General features: G+C 48.4%; 1 protein-coding gene across 5 annotated transcripts in view; it reads left to right on the forward strand.

The window, feature by feature from the left end:
- The window catches only part of RASA3 (RAS p21 protein activator 3), a 114,557-nt gene that overhangs the window by 53,469 nt on the left and 42,762 nt on the right, over positions 1-18,326 (forward strand). For 4 of the 5 annotated variants that reach the window (XM_045081238.1, XM_045081236.1, XM_045081237.1 and 1 more), the window contains exon 4: positions 15,421-15,515. The exons of the other annotated variant lie outside the window; for it this stretch is intronic. In XM_045081238.1, the coding sequence (XP_044937173.1) occupies positions 15,421-15,515 (95 nt within the window). The remainder of the gene's footprint in view (positions 1-15,420; positions 15,516-18,326) is intronic. 5 annotated transcript variants of the gene reach the window in all.

Raw genomic sequence — 18,326 nt, forward strand, 5'->3', positions numbered from 1 at the left:
AGATAGGTCTTGTCTTGTTCTCTCTTCCTCAGGCCTCTCCCCCAGCTCTCTGCCCTGAGCCCAAAGCATTCTCAGCCCGGGTTTTTGGCTGCGCTGAGCAGCTCTGGGAGGTGGCAGTGGGTACCTGGCTGGCCTGGCAGTGGTGTCCCCCATGCCCTGAATGGACTTCCTGAGCCCCCCGTAGCTGCCTGAGTGTCCCCCAGCCCGGTCAACGTGTAGAGAACTTCACAGCACGAGCTCACGAAGAAGGGCTTCAGAGTTCTCCTTCAAAGTGAGGTTACAGTGACCACCAGGCCTGTTCCCGGGTGAACAGGGTGACCCCTGTTCCCAGGGGTCAGTGTGCAGAGGACACCCCCCTTGAAATCCCCAGACTGCACCTGTCCCTGACTCTTGACAGCCCTCCGTGGGGATTGGGACGGATTGAGGTGAGACGTGTGAAGGTGCCGTGGAGTGCTCCTGGAGAGGGAGAAGCAGCGGGTGGGGCAGCAGAGCCTGCAAGCAAGAAGGTGCCTGGGTGTGGGCCCCGCTGGGCACTCACGTACACCACCACCTGCACGGGGCTCCGATAGCGCACTCCCAACACCAGGAGGCCTCTGCCTCTGCCTTCTGACTTGGGACTGCTCCCACAGCGATGAGCTCCGGCTCGACCTCTGTCCTCTGTTGCGGAGGACCCAGCCCCTGCCCGTGCTGGTGGACCCACAGTCTCTGGGCTGAACCTGGAGCTCCACAGTTTTGTGGGGTTCCTCGGCTGATTCTCAGTCAGAAGAAAACATGTCTGAGTGCACTTAAGAGGTGCGGGAGCCTGTTCTCTGGGTGCGCTGGGACTATGTCACCGTCCTGTCCTGCAGGCGTGTCTTCAGCTGAACAAACTGGTGCAGACCAGCCAGACAGTTGTTAGGGCTCACCTGGCGTTCACACCTGCAGCCAGCCAGGGTCTCAGGTCTTCACCTCGCTTTAGATTGCGCACTGCAGACTTCACTTAGAGGCGTTGTTGGTTGGCGTCGTCGGCTGAACGTGGAGGCTGATGGGAAGGGAGAAGTCCAGGATGTCTTCTCGTTACGGGTCTACACCACCAGGTGGATGATGGGTGCTGGGACGTACACAGGACTGGAAAACGGTGGGGGTGGTCCTAGTGGAGGATGAGGTGGGGGAGATGGGGATGACATGGTGAAGAATGAGTTACTCATGCCAGGACAAGATATCGTCTCCTACCAAGAGCAGAAACCTATCATCACCACGTACCACCCTCTACCCATCATGCACCGGCAGCCATTCACCCTCCTGCACCATTGCTACTCACTGTCCGCCCTCCTGTACCACCAGACCACCACCATTCACCCTCCTCCTCTTCACCACCCGCTCCATCATTACCTACCGTCCATCGTCCTACATCCTGCACTGTCACGTGACACCGTTCTCCAGCCTTGTCCTGCGCCTTCACCCACCAAGTCTGTTAACCACCTTCCACCACTGTGGTGCACCACTTCCAGCCAAATTTGTCCCACCACCCAAAACCCACTTGGTAAACCCATAAAGCTGCACTTACTCAGATCTGTTCTAGCCCCGGGCACACACTGCGCACTTTTTTGGGGAATGGAAGCATGTGACTAGGTTTTCTTCCGCCTGAAGAGGGTCACTCTGCACAGTGCTGGACAGTAGGGCAGCAGATACCAGCCCAGGTCAGGGAGGCCCTTTTTCTGCACCTACTGGTTGGGAGGGAGCATTCTTCCTGCTGCACGAGAAGCTCCTCTTACCTTGTGTCTCCTTTGATGGGAGCCTCCTTGAGCATGTGCCCCCACGCCTGCGCTCCCAGTGCAGCAAAGGTGGGTGTGCTACCCATGACCTCTTCATCCCTGGGTGGAGGTTTGGGCTGTTTGTAGCGATTGCAAGACTTCCAGCAACGCTCTTCTGCATCTTTATATTGACACGGGATTTCATTCCTCTTAGAGGATACCTGAGAGGCAGACTGCTGGGGTATCTGCAAGATATGGAGAGATGGCAGAATCTGCCACCCTTTGGCACTGGGTTTAATTGGAGCTGAAGGCAGTTGAGAATAAGCAGACACAGGAGAAGCTCTCCAGCCTGCCCAAAAAGCAGGACATGAGTTTGCGCAGAAGTTAACCACAGGGACCAACCTGGAGCCCTGTGGGGCTGGTGGTGACACTGGAGGGGTCTACGTGACCCACCTTTGTCTGCCACTGGCCCCTTCCTGCAGTTTGTGTCCTGGAAGCCCAGTGGCCTTTCCTTGGTCTGTCCCTCGTCTCTGAAAGTTTTTGTTGTTTCTGGTTAAGATGCTACAGAGGTGCAAGTTCTGGCTCACTGCTGAGTTCCCCGCCCCTGGTACATTTGAGACGTGCTCATAAACGTCCCTTGTTCTCTTGTCAGTCTCCTTTTGCAGAGTCTGAGAGAAACTAGAAGGTGAGAGGGAAAACATTTTCCCTCCACTGCTGTGCGTGTTGACTTCTGTTAGGGACTAACAACCTTCTCCCGAGTGGCGCGCCATCCTGAGCTTCCCCGGCCGCATGAGCGTCCCGGGAGCCACGCAGCGCTCAGATTGTCCGTTTTTGTTTTTAACCCACTTGTGCTGTCTTGATGTGTGTAGTATCTCATTGTGGCTTTTATTGCATTTTCTTTTTCTTTTTCTTTTACTTGAGAGAGAGAGAGAAAGAGAGGGAGAACACAGCAGGGGGAACAGTGCAGGGAGAGGGAGGAGCAGACGCCCGCTGAGCAGGGAGCCTGACACTGGGCCTGATCCCAGGACCGTGGGACCATGACCTGAGCCAAAAGCAGACACTTAACTGACTGAGCCACCCAGGTTCCCCAAATCCCTACCCTTTGTTCTCAATTCCTATGCACATTCAAGATGAAAAACCAGATAACAATACTCTACTACTATGTTTCATCAAAGAGGAAACCCCCTCTGATTGGAGTACCAGCTCTGTTGTTAAGCTCTCCCAAGCCATAGCCCAGGACGACCCCGTTAAGAATTGCTGGGCGTGTCACGACACACGCTCCAACCAAATACAAAATGCTCCCTCCTCACTCCTCTCTGCAGTCACATTGTCCCGCAGACTAAGGTCACATGCGATGCCTCTAACCCAGCACCGCTGCTTCTCCTCCCCAGCAGTACCCTCACCCCGCTTGCTTCAGCCTCCTCTCCCTGTCTCGACGTTCTTCATGCCTATGATTTCATTTCTTGTCTAAGATATGCCCACCTGGGACCTAGTGTGGTCCCTGCAGATGTACTAAGTCTCACCTTTCGCTACAGTCTGTCAAGCTGCAGCCACATCTCGTGCACCTGCCCTCATGCTGCCGTCCTCTGCCAGGTCATCCCAGAGCAGAAGAGGAGTCATGAAACTTACTAGTAATGCTTGGGTTCACTAATCTCCAGGGGAATGATTCACAAAAAGCCCTGTCATTGGAATCCTGGGAAGAGCTTCTGCTCTAATCAAACCAGGGCTAGGTTCTAGCCTTCCTGTGGCCTCGATAAACCTCACATTGCACGACCCCATCTTCCTTCTGTGCCAGTTCTTCTTTCCAGTCATCAGTAGCACCACTCTGGACGATGACGCAGGAGCCAGTCAGTCTTGCTGTGCTCCCACGGCAGCCCCTTAATTACCTTCCCACTGGCAAACCCCTGTGGAAAAATAACTAGCCAAATCCTACCCTTCAAATGCGTTAACGCAGTGCGTGCTAGGATTCGTAAAAATCCATCTGTCTATCTTCTTGCCCACACACCACACAGTCCCTCATAGAACCGAAAGGGCTTTAGGTATGATAACTGCTAGAATTGGCCATAGGCATGTTGGCCCCCTAGGAAGAATTTGCTTGATGTGAAACTACCCTGTGTAATCTAATAAACATCCTAGAAGAATTATCCCACTATACTGCTTCAGCCCTACAAGACTCCACAATTATTCCTGTGTTCCCTTGCTTCAGTAGTCCTCGACGATCAAACAGCACTGCCAGTCGGCGGAACAAGGGGGCATCTGCTGTTGCTGATAGTCTCATCGTGCCTCGAGAAATACTTCCTCCCAAGATGAACTAGGTAATTTTTATTATACAAGCCTCGTAGCTTCACAATATCAACAACCCCACTGCCAGTGAAATGTGAAATCACAGTAAAAGTTATCTACTGTTGTCCAGTCTCTTCAGATGGTTGTTTGGCAAAATAGGAAACATCCTTCTGTTTGGACTGTGGGGGTGACTGGCTGGCGCAGGCGAGCATGATCTCAGGGTCATAGGTTCGAGTCCCAAATTGGGTGTAGAGATTACTTAAAAATAAAATCTTAAGGGGTGCCTGAGGCTCAGTTAAATGTCTGACTCTTGATTTCAATTCCGTTTGTGACCTCAGGGTCCTGGGATTGAGCCCCACGTCAGGCTCTCCACTCAGTGGGGAGCCTGCTTTCCCCTGCCTCTGCCTGCCTCTGTGCCTACTTGTGATCTCTCTCTCTCTCTGTGAAATAAATAAATAAAATCTTTTAAAAAAAAGACCTGATTTTTAAAAAAATTTATTTATTTCAGATGGGGTGGGGAGGGGCAGAGGGATAGAGCAAGAGAGAATCTTGCTCCCCGCTGAGCAGGGAGCCTGATGTGGGGCTCGATCCCAGGACCCCGAGATCATGACCTGAGTTGAAGGCAGAGGCTTAACCCACCAAGCCACCCAAGTGCCCCAAAAAATCAAGTCTAGAGAAAATCTGGACTACAGTTCTGTATGGTACTATTAATTTTGGTATTAAGCTTCTGATGCCGTATAAAATACTCTTTCTAGGGGTGCCTCTGTGGCTCAGTTGGTCAAGCATCAGATTCTTGATCTCAGCTCAGGTCTTGATCCCAGGTCATGAGTTCAAGCCCTGCATTGGGCTCCATGCTGGGTATGGAGCCTAAATATCCAGCTTGGTTCCAGAAGTTGCTTCTTTTCCTCTTCTTCCACTTGCACGCTAATTATAGTGACCCGGGCTTCTGTATGTACTGCTCCACCCCTATGCCCTGCGATTCTTGTTTTAAAAAATTAACATATAATGTATTATTAGCCCCAGGGGTACAGGTCTGTGAACCATCAGGCTTACACACTCACCGTAGCACACACCCTCCCCAGAGTCCCCAGTGTCCCATCACCCACCACCCTATCCCCAGCCCCACCCACAGGCAACCCTCCGTTCATTTTGTGAAATTAAGAGTCTCTTTTGGTTTATCTCCCTCCCAATCCCATCTTGTTTCATTTTTTCCTTCCTACCCCCCAACACCCCCACATTGCATCTCAACTTCCTCATATCAGGGAGATCATATGATAATTGTCCTTCTCTGATTAACTAATTTCGCTCAGCATAATACCCTTTAGTTCCATCCATGTCGTTGCAAATGGCAGGATTTCATTCTTTTGATGGCTGCATAGTATTCCTTGTACATATGAACCACATCTTCTTTATCCATTCATCTGTTGATGGACATCTAGGTTCTTTCCATAGTTTGGCTATTGTGGACATTGCTGCTATGAACATTCAGGTGCACGTGCCCCTTCAAATCACTACATTTTGTATCTTTGGGGTAAATACCCAGTAGTGTGATTGTGTGTTGTAGGGTAGCTCTATTTTCCACTTTCTGAGGAACCTCCATGCTGTTTTCCAGAGTGGCTGCACCAGCTTGCATTCCCACCAACAGTGTAGGAGGCTCCCCTTTCTCCTCATCCTCGCCAGCATCCATCATTTCCTGACTGGTTAATTTGAGCCATTCCAACTGGTGTGAGGTGGTATCTCACTGTGGTTTGGATTTGTATTTCCCTGATGCTGAGTGATGTGGAGTGTTTTTTCATGTGTCTGTTGGCTATCTGGATGTCTTCTTTGCAGAAATGTCTGTTCATGTCCTCTGCCCATTTCTTGATTGGATTATTCTTTCAGTGTTGAGTTTGATAACTATTTTGGATACTAGCCCTTTATCTGATGTGTTATTTGTGAATATCTTCTCCCATTCTGTCAGTTGTCTTTTGGTTTTGTTAACTGTTTCCTTTGCTGTGCAGAAGCTTTTGAACCTGATGAAGTCCCAGTAGTTCATTTTTGCCCTTGCTTCCCTTGCCTTTGGCAATGTTTCTAGGAAGAAGTGGCTGCGGCTGAGGTCAAAGAAGTTGCTGACTGGTTTCTTCTCAAGGATTTGGATGGATTCCTGTCTCATGTTGGGGTCCTTCATCCATTTTGAGTCTATTTTTGTGTGTGGTGTAAGGAAATGGTTCAGTTTCATTCTTCTGCACGTGGCTGTTCAATTTTCCCAACACCATTTATTGAAGAGTCTGTCTTTTTTCCATTGGACATTCTTTCCTGCTTTGTTGAAGATTAGTTGACCCTAGAGTTGAGGGTCCATTTCTGGGTTCTCTATTCTGTTCCATTGATCTGTGTGTCTTTTTGTGTCAGTACCATGCTGTCTTGATGATGAGAGCTTTGTAATAGAGCTTGAAGTCTGGAATTGTGATGCCACCAACTTTGGCTTTCTTTTTCAATCTTCCTCTGACTATTCGAGATCTTTTCTGGTTCCATATAAATTTTAGGATTATTTGTTCCATTTCTTTGAAAAAAAAATTGATGGGGTTCTGATAGGGATTGCATGAAATGTGTAGGTTGCTTTAGGTAGCATAGATATTTTCACAATATTTATTCTTCCAATCCATGAGCATGGAACGTTTTTCCATTTCTTTGTGTCTTCCCCAATTTCTTTCATGAGTACTTCATAGTTTTCTGAGTACAGATTCTTTGCCTCTTTGGTTAGGTTTATTCCTAGGTATCTTATGGTTTTGGGTGCAATTGTAAATGGGATTGACTCCTTAATTTCCCTTTCTTCTGTCTTGTTGTTGGTGTATAGAAATGCAACTGATTTCTGTGCATGGATTTTATATCCTGACACTTTACTGAATTCCTGTACAAGTACTAGCAGATTTGGAGTGGAGTCTTTTGGGTTTTCCACATAAACTATCATATCATCTACAAAGAGGGAGAGTTTGCCTTCTTCTTTGCCGATTTGGATGCCTTTTATTTCTTTCTATTGTCTGATTGCTGATTCTAGGACTTCTAGTACTATGTTGAATAGCAGTGGTGATAGTGGACATCCCTGCCGTGTTCCTGACGTTAGCAATGGGGTTTTCCCCCATTGAGAATGTTATTCGCTGTGGGTTTTTCATAGATGGCTTTGATGATATTGAGGTATGTACCCTATATCCCTACACTGTGAAGAGTTTTGATCAGGAAGGGATGCTGTACTTTGTCAAATGCTTTTTCAGCATCTATTGAGAGTGTCTTGTGGTTCTTGTTCTTCCTTTTATTAATGTATTGTATCACAGTGATTGATTTGCGGTTATTGAACCACCCTTGAAGCCCTGGAATAAATCCCACTTGGCCGTGGTGAATAATCCCTTTAATGTACTGTTGGGTCCTACTGGCTAGTATTTTGGTGAGAATTTTTGCATCTGTGTTCATCAGGGATATTGGTCTGTAATTCTCCTTTTTGATGGGGTCTTTGTCTGATTTTGGGATCAAGGTAATGCTGGCCTCATCAAATGAGTTTGGAAGTTTTCCTTCCATTTCCATTTTTTGGAACCGTTTCAGGAGAATAGTTGTTAATTCTTCTTTAAATGTTTGGTAGAATTCCCCTGGGAAGCCATCTGACCCTGGGCTCTTTTTTATTAGAGGTTTTTGATGACAGCTTCAATCTCCTTACTGGTTATGGGTCTGTTCAGATTTTCTCTTTCTTCCTGGTTCAGTTTTAGTAGTTTATACATCTCTAGGAATGCATCCATTTCTTCCAGATTGTCAAATTTGCTGGTGTATAGTTGTTTATAATATGTTCTTATAATTGTTTGTATTTCTTTGGTGTTGGTTGTGATTTCTCTTCTTTCATTCATGATTTTATTTATTTGGGTCCTTTCTCTTTCTGTTTTGATAAGTCTGGCCAGAGGTTTATCAATCTTATTAAGTCTTTCAAAGAACCAGCTCCTTGTTCCGTTGATTTCTTCTTTTGTTTTGTTTGGTTTGGTTTGGTATCTATTTCATTGATTTCTGCTCTGACCTTTATTATTTCTCTTCTCTTCCTGGGTTTAGGCTTTCTTGCTGTTCTTTGTGCCGCTCCTTTAGGTGTAAGGTTAGGTTGTGTACTTGAGACCTTTATTGTTTGTTGAAAAAGGCTTTTATTGCTATATACTTTCCTCTCAGGACTGCCTTTGCTGTGTCCCACAGATTTGGACAGTTGTGTTTTCATTATCATTTGTTTCCATGAATTTTTAAAATTCTTCTTTAATTTCCTTGTTGACCCATTCATTCTTTAGTAGGATGCTCTTTAGCACCATGTATTTGAGTTCTTTCCAACATTCCTGTAAAGTTCCTTTCCTTTAAAGTTTCCTCTAAAGAAAGAAATTGAGTTCTAGCTTCAGAGCATTGTGGTCTGAAAATATGCAGGGAATGATCCCAATCTTTTGGTACCGTTTGAGACATGATTTGTGACCCAGAATGTGATCTATTCTGGAGAATGTTCCATGAGCACTAGAGAAGAATGTGTATTCTGTTGCTTTCGGATAGAATGTTCTGAATATATCTGTGGTGTCCATCTGGTCCAGTGTGTCATTTAAGGCCTTTATTTCCTTGTTGATCTTTTGCTTGAATGATCTGTCCATTTTATTGAGGGGGGGGTGTGTTAAAGTCCCCTACCATTATTGTATTACTATCAATGTATTTCTTTGATTCTGTTATTAATTGGTTTATATAGTTGGCTGTTCCCATGTTAGGGGCATAGATATTTTAAATTGTTAGATCTTCTTGTTGGACAGATCCTTTAAGTATGATATAGTGCCCTTCCTCATCTCTTATAGTCTTTGGCTTAAAATCTAATTTATCTGATATAAGGATTGCCACCCTAACTTTCTTTTCATGTCCATTAGCATGGTAAATTGTTTTCTACCCCCTCACTTTAAATCTGGAGGTGCCTTTGGATCTAAAATGAGTTTCTTATAGACAGCATATTGATGAGTTTGGGTTTGTTTTTTATCCATTCTGATACCCTATGTCTTTGGTTTGGGGCATTTAACCCATTTACATTCAGGGTAACTATTGAGAGATATGAATTTAGTGCCATTGTGTTGCCTTTAAGGTGACTGTTACTGTATATTGTCTCTATTCCTTTCTCGTCTACTAGTTTTAGGCTCTCTCTTTGCTTAGAAGACCCTTTCAATATTTCCTGTAGGGCTAGTTTGGTGTTTGCAAATTCTTTTAGTTTTTGTGTATCCTGGAAGCTTTTTATCTCTCCTATTTTCAACAATAGCCTAGCTGGATATAGTATTCTTGGCTGCATGTTCTTCTCACTTAGTGCTCTGAATATACATACCATGCCAGTTCTTTCTGGCCTGCCAGGTCCCTGTGGATAAGTCTGCTGTCAGTCTAATATTTCTACCATTGGATGTTATAGACTTCTTGTTCCGAGCTACTTTCAGGATTTTCTCTTTGTCACTAAGACTTGTAAGTTTTACTATTAGATGATAGGGTGTGGACCTATTTTATTGATTTTGAGGGGGTTTGTCTGTACCTGCTGGATGCTTGTTCCCTTTGCCATATTAGGGAAATTCTCTACTATAATTTGCACCAATATACCTTTGTCCCCCTCTCTCTTACTTCTTCTTCTGGAATCCCAATTATTCTAATGTTGTTTCATCTTATGGTATCACTTATCTCTCGAATTCTCCCCTCGTGGTATACGAGTTGTCTTTTGCTCAGCTTCTTTATTCTCCGTCATTTGGTCTTCTGTATCACCAATTCTCTCTTCTGCCTCATTCATCCTAGCAGTAAGAGCCTCCATTCTTGATTGCATCTCATTAATAGCTTTTCTGATTTCAGCTTCTTCAGATTTTGGTAATTTTATTTCTCCAGATAGCATTTCTCTAATATCTTCCATGCCTTTTTTGTGCCCAGCTAGCATCTTGAGAATCATCATTCTGAACTCTAGGCCTGAGATACCACTAATGTCCACATTGATTAGGTCCCTAGCCATTGGTACTGCCTCTTGTTCTTTTTTTTTTTTTTTTTTTTTGGTGGAGAGTTTTTCCGCCTTGTCATTTTATCCAGATAAGAATATATGAACGAGAGAATAAAATACTTAAAGGGTGGCAAAGACCCCAGAAAAATGTACGCTAACCAAATCAGAGGAGACAGCAAATTTCGGGGAGAAGAAAGGGAGAAAAAAGGAAATAAAAATTAAAAATTAAGATAGATTGATATCTATCTGTCTATCTATATATATCTATATATATATGACTGGTGAATAGAGCAGAGCCACTCACTTTATTTTGGGTATATTTTGGTCTCTTAGAAGAAACTATCTCCCAAAATTTTAAAGAAAGTAAAACATATATATATATATATATATATATATGCACAAAAATAAGGGTAAACACGATGAAGGGATAGAATATGACTGTAAAGAAGAAATTTTTTTTAAAAAAATTCTTAAAAAGGAATTGATAAGATAAGTTGGTTGGAAAAAGAAAGAAAAAGAAAGTGGAGAGAATTTGCTCAGGCTGGAGACTAGAACAAAAGCCATGTGCTAGATTAGGGTATATTTTGATCTATTAGAAGACGTTGTATCCTGAAATTTTTTAGAAGAAAAAAAACCCTATGTGTGTACAAAAAATAAAGCTAGTTAAAATGAAGGATAAAATATGACCACAATAATGAAGTTTAAAAACATTTTTTAGAAAGGTATTGTTAAGGTAAACTAGTTAAAAAATGTTAAAAGAGGAAAGAGGAAAAGTCAAAAAAAATTAAATAAGAAAAAATAAAATGAAAAAAATTTAATTATCTTTGCAATACTAAGGAATCCTGGGGAGAAAGCCACAAATTCTGTGTGTTGCTTTCCCCAGCTCTGGAATTCTGCTGTTCTCCTTGATCGGTGAGCTTGGTCTTGGCTGGATGTTCTTGCTGATTTTCTGTGGGAGGGGTCTATTGCCATGATTCTCAAATGTCTTTGCCTGAGGTGCAACAGTACCACCCTTGCCAGGGGCTGGGCTAAGTAATCTGCTTTGGGTTCACTCTCAGAGCTTTTGCTACCTGAATGCTTTCTGTTGCGCTTTGGAGGATGGGAATGAAGATGGTGGCCTCCCACTCTCTGGCAAGAGGAGCCAAGAGCTTGCCCCCCACCCAGTGCACCCTCAGAGAGAGGCAGTCAGTCCCTCTCATCTCCCTGGTCTCTGGCTGCGCTCAGAACTCATCCAGCCTGTGACCGAGCGTCTCTGTCTCTGGCACACAGCCCTGTTTGGAGTCTCCAAACCCAGCAGATCCCTGCCACTCTTCCAGGGGCATCTCCCCAGATCTGCCACTTGTGGAGTCCCTGCTCAAAAAGCAGTGATCTGACTGTGCTACGGATCACAGTTTAAGGTAACCCCGAGCTGAGAGCTCACTCCTTGGCTCCGTCTCTGCAGCCGGCTTCCTTGCTCTGATACCTGCAAGGTCTGCCAAACTCAGGCACCCCGGGTCTTTGTGTGACCCCACGGGACCTGAGACCACGCTGTCTCCGTGAGGGCTCCACCCCCCATTTAGCCTCTGGAGCAACATCCCTCCGTGGAGCCGACTTCTGAAAGTTTGGATTTTCTGCTCCGCTGCTCCGCTGCTTGCTGGGAGCTGGCCCCTCCCCCATAGTCGATCTTCCCATCGCTTTGGACTCACTTCACATGTCCTACCATCCAGAAAGTGGTCAATTTTCTGTTCCTAGAATCGCTGCTCTTCTTCTCTTTGATCTCCTGTTGAGTGTGTCGGTGTTCAGAATGGTCTGATAACTGTCCAGCGATCGGCCTCGAGCTCGGTCTGCTGCTACTCCGCCATCTTGACTCTTTTATTGCATTTTTTGGTGAGGAATGAGGAGCGTTTTCATTTGTTGTCTGTACCTGTTCTTTGGTTAATTGTCCAAATCTTTGTCCTTTTAATTGTTTTATTATGGAGTTTTAAAAGTTTTTTGTGTATTCTGGATACAAGTTCTCCATGAGATGCTTGTTTTACAAATATGTTCTTCCTCTTTGTTATTTTCATTTTCTTACCAGTGTTTCTCAAAGCCCAGAAGTCTTCAATTTTGATGAAGTCCAGCTTGTCAGAATTCTTTTATAGCTTGTATTTTGGAGTCATAGCTAAGAAATCTTTGCCTACTCCAGGGTTATAGAGTTTTCTTCTATCTTCTCTCTCTCTCTCTATTTTTTTTTTTTTTTTTAAGGAAAGCTTATGGTTTTGTCTCCTACATTTAGATCTGTGTCAGGTGAATTGTACTTCTGACACAGAGTTCATTTTTCTCCTTATAAATGTCAGTTGTACCAGCGTTTTTTATGCAAAATTTTCCTTTCTCCATTGAATTACCTTGGTGCCTTTTTGAAAATCACCCAACTTTATGCATCTGGGTCCTCTCTTGCTTCCCTAGCCTCTTGCACCCACCTGTACCCCTTTCCTGATACCCATGGCCTCAGCACTTGTGGCCTTTGCCAGGCTCAAGTCAGTGGTGTGAGCCAACTCTGTTCTTTTCCAAGCTTGTTTTGCTATTCTAGGTCCTTTCAGTTTTTACTTACATTTTTAAATCAGTTTCTCAATTTCCAAAACCACTGAGATTGCACAGGTATATAGACTAAGTCGAGGGAGAATTAACATCTTAACAAAATGGACTCTTCAGACCCTCCAATGGGGCATGTGCTTGGTCTTCCTAAATCTCTCTCATCAGTGTTTGTGATGTTTTCAGCTTATGCATCTGGCATATGTAATTTACATTTTTCCTATGTATGTTATGTTTTCGATGGGGTAGATGAAGATTTTTTAAGTTAGCACACCAGAGGCACAAGCCATCAAAGCATCCTTTTGTGGAGTTTCTATTGTTGTTGTTGTTGTTTTTTAATTTCAGTCCTTGTTTTCATTGCTTGTATGCACAAATAATGACTGATTTTACGTATGGGCTTTGTGTTTTGTAGTCCTGCCGAACACACCTGAGCTAGCTTTTCGTGTAGATTTTCCTGTAGATTCTGTGAGTAAGACCCTATTTCTTCCTTTCCTTTCTTCATGGCCTTTCCTTGTGGCCAGGCCCTCGCAGGTCACCAGCTGGAACTGGAACCCGTCTACAGGCGTCTCTACCCCTTCTTGTCTTGGGGGACATCTGTTTGTCTCTCATTGAGTCTGACCTTAGCCAGCCTTCCTGCAGCTTTCACCCCCACCCCCCAGGGCTGGTCCCCACGTCACCTGCCTCTGGTGTGCTCCTTGGCACACTCTCTCTTCTGAGCTGACCTTGAAGGCAGGAGGTTTTCCTGTGTGTAGGCGGGCAGCACCACCTCTGTCCAAGTGAGACGGTGAGGCCCAGAGTGGTTTGGTGACCTTTGGGTGTCCCTCGGAGAGATTGGGACATGTTTGAGTAGTTATTACAGTTCATAGATCAGGTGTTCTCTCCAAACAACATTGAGAAATACTAACATATGTGTTTAAAAAGTACACATTTGTATACTAAGTGATGGTATATAAGTTGTGGGGTTTGTACAGACGTTGAACATGCAGTTCCTCCCTGTTTCAGCTAAAGCTCATAACAGTTCAGTGACGTAACATTTCTTTTTTTTTTTTTAAGATTTTATTTATTTATTTGATAGACAGAGATGACAAGGCAGAGAGGCAGGCAGAGAGAGAGGAGGAAGCAGGCTCTCCACGGAGCAGAGAGCCCGATGCGGGGCTCGATCCCAGGACCCTGGGATCATGACCTGAGCCGAAGGCAGAGGCTTAACCCACTGAGCCACCCAGGCGCCCCCAGTGACTTAACATTTCTGATCTCAAATATAATCCTCTTATCCAGACGAACGAATCACAGTCTGAAGATTTATCTTTTTCAGTGAAATATGTTGCCCAATTCAATTCCAAGAACTTTTTTCATGTGGCTTTATTCCCTTGAGACTTAAAAACCACATTCCCAGGGGGGCAAAAGGGTGGCGGTTCCGGGGGCTGCCAAGAGAGGAAGCGCAGTCTTCCCTCGGCGGGGGGTGTGCTGAGGGCGGTGAGAAGCGGTGGGGGGGCCGGGGCCGGGGCAGGGGTCCTGCGGGAGCCACAGGCCCTGTGACGTGGCTCTGCTGGAGGAAATCCCACGCGGCCTGTAGGCGGGGCTTCTCTGCGCATGTCTGTGGGGTGTCCTCCACGGACTGTGTCCGCTACGTTGTCCGCGCCCGCCTCTCGCGCTCTGCCTCCCTTCGTGTCCGCCTGCCGGCTGCGAGCAGTGGCTTTGACGTGTCTTGCAGTCTGTGGCGTCAGGGGCTCTGGTTCCAGGAGGAACCAGAACCAGGCTCTGTGGCTCCTGGAGGGGAGAGCCGAAGTGGCAGGTCCAGGTGGGCAGCGGCATGGACGCTGGGGCTGCTGATGTGCTCTGTCTACCCCAGGGGGGACACAAGTACTCACCTTACCGACGAGCCCTCATGGGGTGATCCCAGGGTCCTTCCCAAGGCTGTTTGGTGGCTTGGAAGTGTGAGGTTCCTTCTGTTGGAGAGTGTGAGGGATGGGAATTGTGGCTCCACCAGCAGGGAGATGGGGCCTGATGGCAGTGACAGTGGGAGCCAGTCCGTCGTCCTAACCCCCAGGCCCAGCCCTCTGCCCGTGGAATGGCTTTTCTGTACGCATGTTGCTATCCGAAGCCCATCTGTGCCTCATGGGTAGGTCTCCCGGGGTCTGGAGGGCGGAGGTCGTCCGGCTGAGCTCTTGGAACAAGATGGAAACCCGTCAGGGAGGTAACATTGCTCTCTACCCACCGAGGTTCTCCGGCAGGGCCTGTAACATCGGGAGGAGGGAATGGTTTCTTCACGCCCGCAGGTCGTGGCAGGCAGGAGACATCTCCCTGACCAGGACCTCAAAGAGGCGGCCGGACTTGGGCAGAGGAGCAGTCCACACCCAGAGAAGTGACTGACGAGGGGAGAGGTTTTAGGCTTCCCAGGGCAGCAGGCTGTGGGGAGTGAGCACGGGGGGTGAGTGCGGTCAGGTTCGTCCGTGCAGGACTGTCTTGGGCAGCTGACTTCTTCATGGAACAGCCCCCGGGAGAGGGTCCACGGCGGCCCTCCATCCTCACCAGTTCCGTGTGGGGGCAGCTCTGGGAGGGCCTCTTTCGCACCTGCTGGTTCTCATTTGCCTCCAGCTCAAAGTGGCCTATTTTGGTGTGTGCTGTGCTGAGCTCCCAAGGACCCGACAGAATGGCAGCCTTTTCTCCTAAAACCTCATGCGGAGCAGAACGGGCTGCGGCCCCAGCCAGGTCCCACGAGAGGCCTTCCCGATGAGACGTGGCCGCTGGCGGTCTTCTGGAAGGAAGGCAGCGGTGTGAGCAGCGGGCACCGGTCGTGGAGAGAGTCCTGCGTGCTCTGTGGGACCTCTTCCGCCTCGTGACCGCTGGTCTTCTGCGTCTGTGTTGCAGGGAAGGTGGCCATCCAGAAGGAAGACTTGCCAAAGTACCATAACAGGGACACTTGGTTCCAGCTGCAGCACGTGGACGCCGACTCGGAAGTGCAGGTGAGCCCCACGGGGCCCCGTGGGGTGGAGGGACTTCCGTCCTCACGGGACGGCACTTGGCAAGTCCTCGGACACCAACACAGGCCTGTTGGCTTTGTGTGTCTCTTGGTTATCTTCACACTTCGCCACGCGTGGTGGAAATGGCTTTAGAAATACGCAACAAGGACAGTAATTACCCATAACTGAAGCGAGGCTTGGGCCGGGAGCGAGGCGGGAGCCAGAGGGGCCTGCCCGCATGTCCAGCCCCGACACGCAGAGGATGAGCATTTGCAGTGAACAGAAGTGACCAGTACCTGAGCTTCCCATTGTCTGAAGCGTCCCCAGGGCTCGCCTGGGCCGTGTATCACTGGGACAGAGAAGGGGGCCTCCCCTGGCAGAGGAGACTGGGGGACCCCAGTTCCCACCCTCCCTTCCCTGTGTTCGGGGCACTGCCCATGCCCAGCATCTGGGACAAAATCTCTTGGGAGGGTGAGCCTGGTTGTGTGGCTCCCAGCCGAGCTCCTCATGCCCTGCTGGTGTCTAGAGCCCAGGACGGGAGCCCTGATCCATAGCACAGTGCCCCGACGTCACATGAGATGTTCATCTGTGGTCCCGTGAGTTGCCAGGGTGTGGGCAGGGGTGCGAAACCCAGCCCAGGGCCTGGCACCAGCAGGCCATGCTCAGAGCCAGCAGTGGTCCCTGGCAAGCCCGTGTCCTCCGCTGTGAGTACCAGATGGTGCTCCATGCAGCAGAAGCCTCGACGTCGGTGGCCCATGAGGCCTGCCTCCGCCCCGCCTGCTGCACCTGCCCCCAGGCACCTGTCTAGCTGCTTGCCCTCCGCCTCCTGGGAGACCCTCAGGCTCAGCAGAGCTCTGGGGGGGAGGGCAGAGCACGTGGGGCTCCTGGGATCAAGCCACACACTCGGAGAGAGAAGCAGCTCTAGGGAAGGGTTGAGGAGCTGAGCCAGAGACGTTGTCACGTGCCGCACACGGAGTTCTAGCCGTGGGGCTCACGTGTGCTGCAGAAATGAGCGGACGGGACAGTTCCCACAGGATCGGCGCCTGTGCCGGGACAAGAGCAGTTGCCGCAGCGATGACGGCACAGCGAGCTGCGCCCGCTCGGTCTGCAGGAGGAGGGGCCGGGGGTCGTGAGCGCCATGACACGGGGCATTCCTGCCTTTTGTTCTGGTGCCATTCCCGTCCCTCTGGTTCTGCAGGGGGACAGCCCCAGCGCTGTGATGAGCTTGTGGGTGTCTCCTCCGGCAGCCTGCCCCAGTGTCCTTACCACGCTCGCTACAATGTCCCCTCTGATCAAAGTCGGATGTCACATCGCGTGTGACTTGCCTTTCTTCTCGCCTTGTTCGTAAACTTAACTTGGAATTTTGAAATGGCTTCGGTTTCATGGGAAGTAGCAAAACCTGGTGCGCAGGGAAGAGCGATGAGCAAACACGTGCTCTCCTGTCTGTACCTCGAGAGCGCAGTGCGGAAAGGCTGTGTTCCTCTACCTGTTCTCCCTGTGGCAGCATCCAGCTTGTGCTGCAGCTGGGGCACAGACATTCCGGTGATCCGCAGACCTCATGAAGGTCTCCAGTTTTCCATGTTTGCACACGTGCCAGTGTGCGAGCGTGCATAGCTGTGCACCAGTGCATGTGCAGTCCACATGTGTGCCTGTGTCCGACGGGCTCCACGCGTGCACCCGGGTACCACACGTGTGTTGTGCATGCACCTGGGCAGGCCTGTTGCGTGTGTGCACATGTTCCCGCATGGGTACTGAGTGTGTGCACGTGTGCCGTACATGCGTGTCCTGTGTGCTCTGTCACATGTGTAGGTCTATGTAACCACCGCTGCAGTCAAGATGCAGAACCACTCTGCCGCCACAAAACTTACAAACGGGGTGTGCACTGGTTGTACACTGTGTGATATTTGGGCTGCATCCACCTGATGTGTTTCGTGTGCCTGTGGACAAGGTCCTTGTCTGATTCCTACCATCTTTGAGATGGGCTGCTGTTTCAGCTGGGTTGGTGTCCTAGGAATACGAATTCTGAGTCGTAAACAGAGAGTGGGTGTTTCCAGGACTCTGAAGACAGGAGGAGGGACGGTGTGGCCTCGGGTGGCCTGCCGAGTCCTGGGCCCTATGCAGGTGGCTCCTTCCCAGAGTGCCGGCTGAGGAAGTGGCCGTCCCGCAGAGGGAGCAGAACTGCCCTGGGTTCAGGCTGCCTTGAACAGTGCATTATAGTCTTTCCCTACAGCTGTCTTTTCTTCCTGAAATGTCACATTTACGGTTTCGGAAGGGCAGAGGATGGCATATGGTTTCATGAATCCATCTGTTCTGTCATTGACAGTGAAAGGCATATGTCAGAAAGAAAGTGTCACAAAACTGGGGCCAGTGAGAGATGGAGTCACTGCGGTGGGAAAATGTGATTTAAAGAACTTCTTCCTTCTGTAACCGATATTTTTAAAAGTCTCTGGAAAATCACTTTATTAAGAAGAATGGGTTGCTGTGTTCTGTCCCTGACCCTGGGTGTGTGGTAAGAGAACAGGAGGTTTAGGGGGAGGTCTTCCTTGGTATCGCAATGGGGAGGTGACGGTCCCCCACCCATACGGAGCAGGCCTGGGGGTCCTTCCCCAGCTCCTCCGAGGACGTCCGGCTGAGCTCTGCTGTGAGCTCTTCTGTTTTAGTAGACCTGCTGGGAAGGGCCGTGGGCTCTGACAGCAAACTTTCCGTAGCGGGACGGGGAGTTCTGGGAGCCGCGTCTGCCCTGTGTGTCTGACGGTCCTCCTGTCTTTGCCCACATGCTACATCTGTAGGTGTCTGCATGTACAAGGACCCAGC

This window comes from Mustela putorius, unplaced genomic scaffold (assembly GCF_011764305.1).
Source record: "Mustela putorius furo isolate JIRA1106 unplaced genomic scaffold, ASM1176430v1.1 tig00000551_pilon_pilon_pilon, whole genome shotgun sequence".
Classification (NCBI taxonomy): Eukaryota; Metazoa; Chordata; class Mammalia; order Carnivora; family Mustelidae; genus Mustela; species Mustela putorius.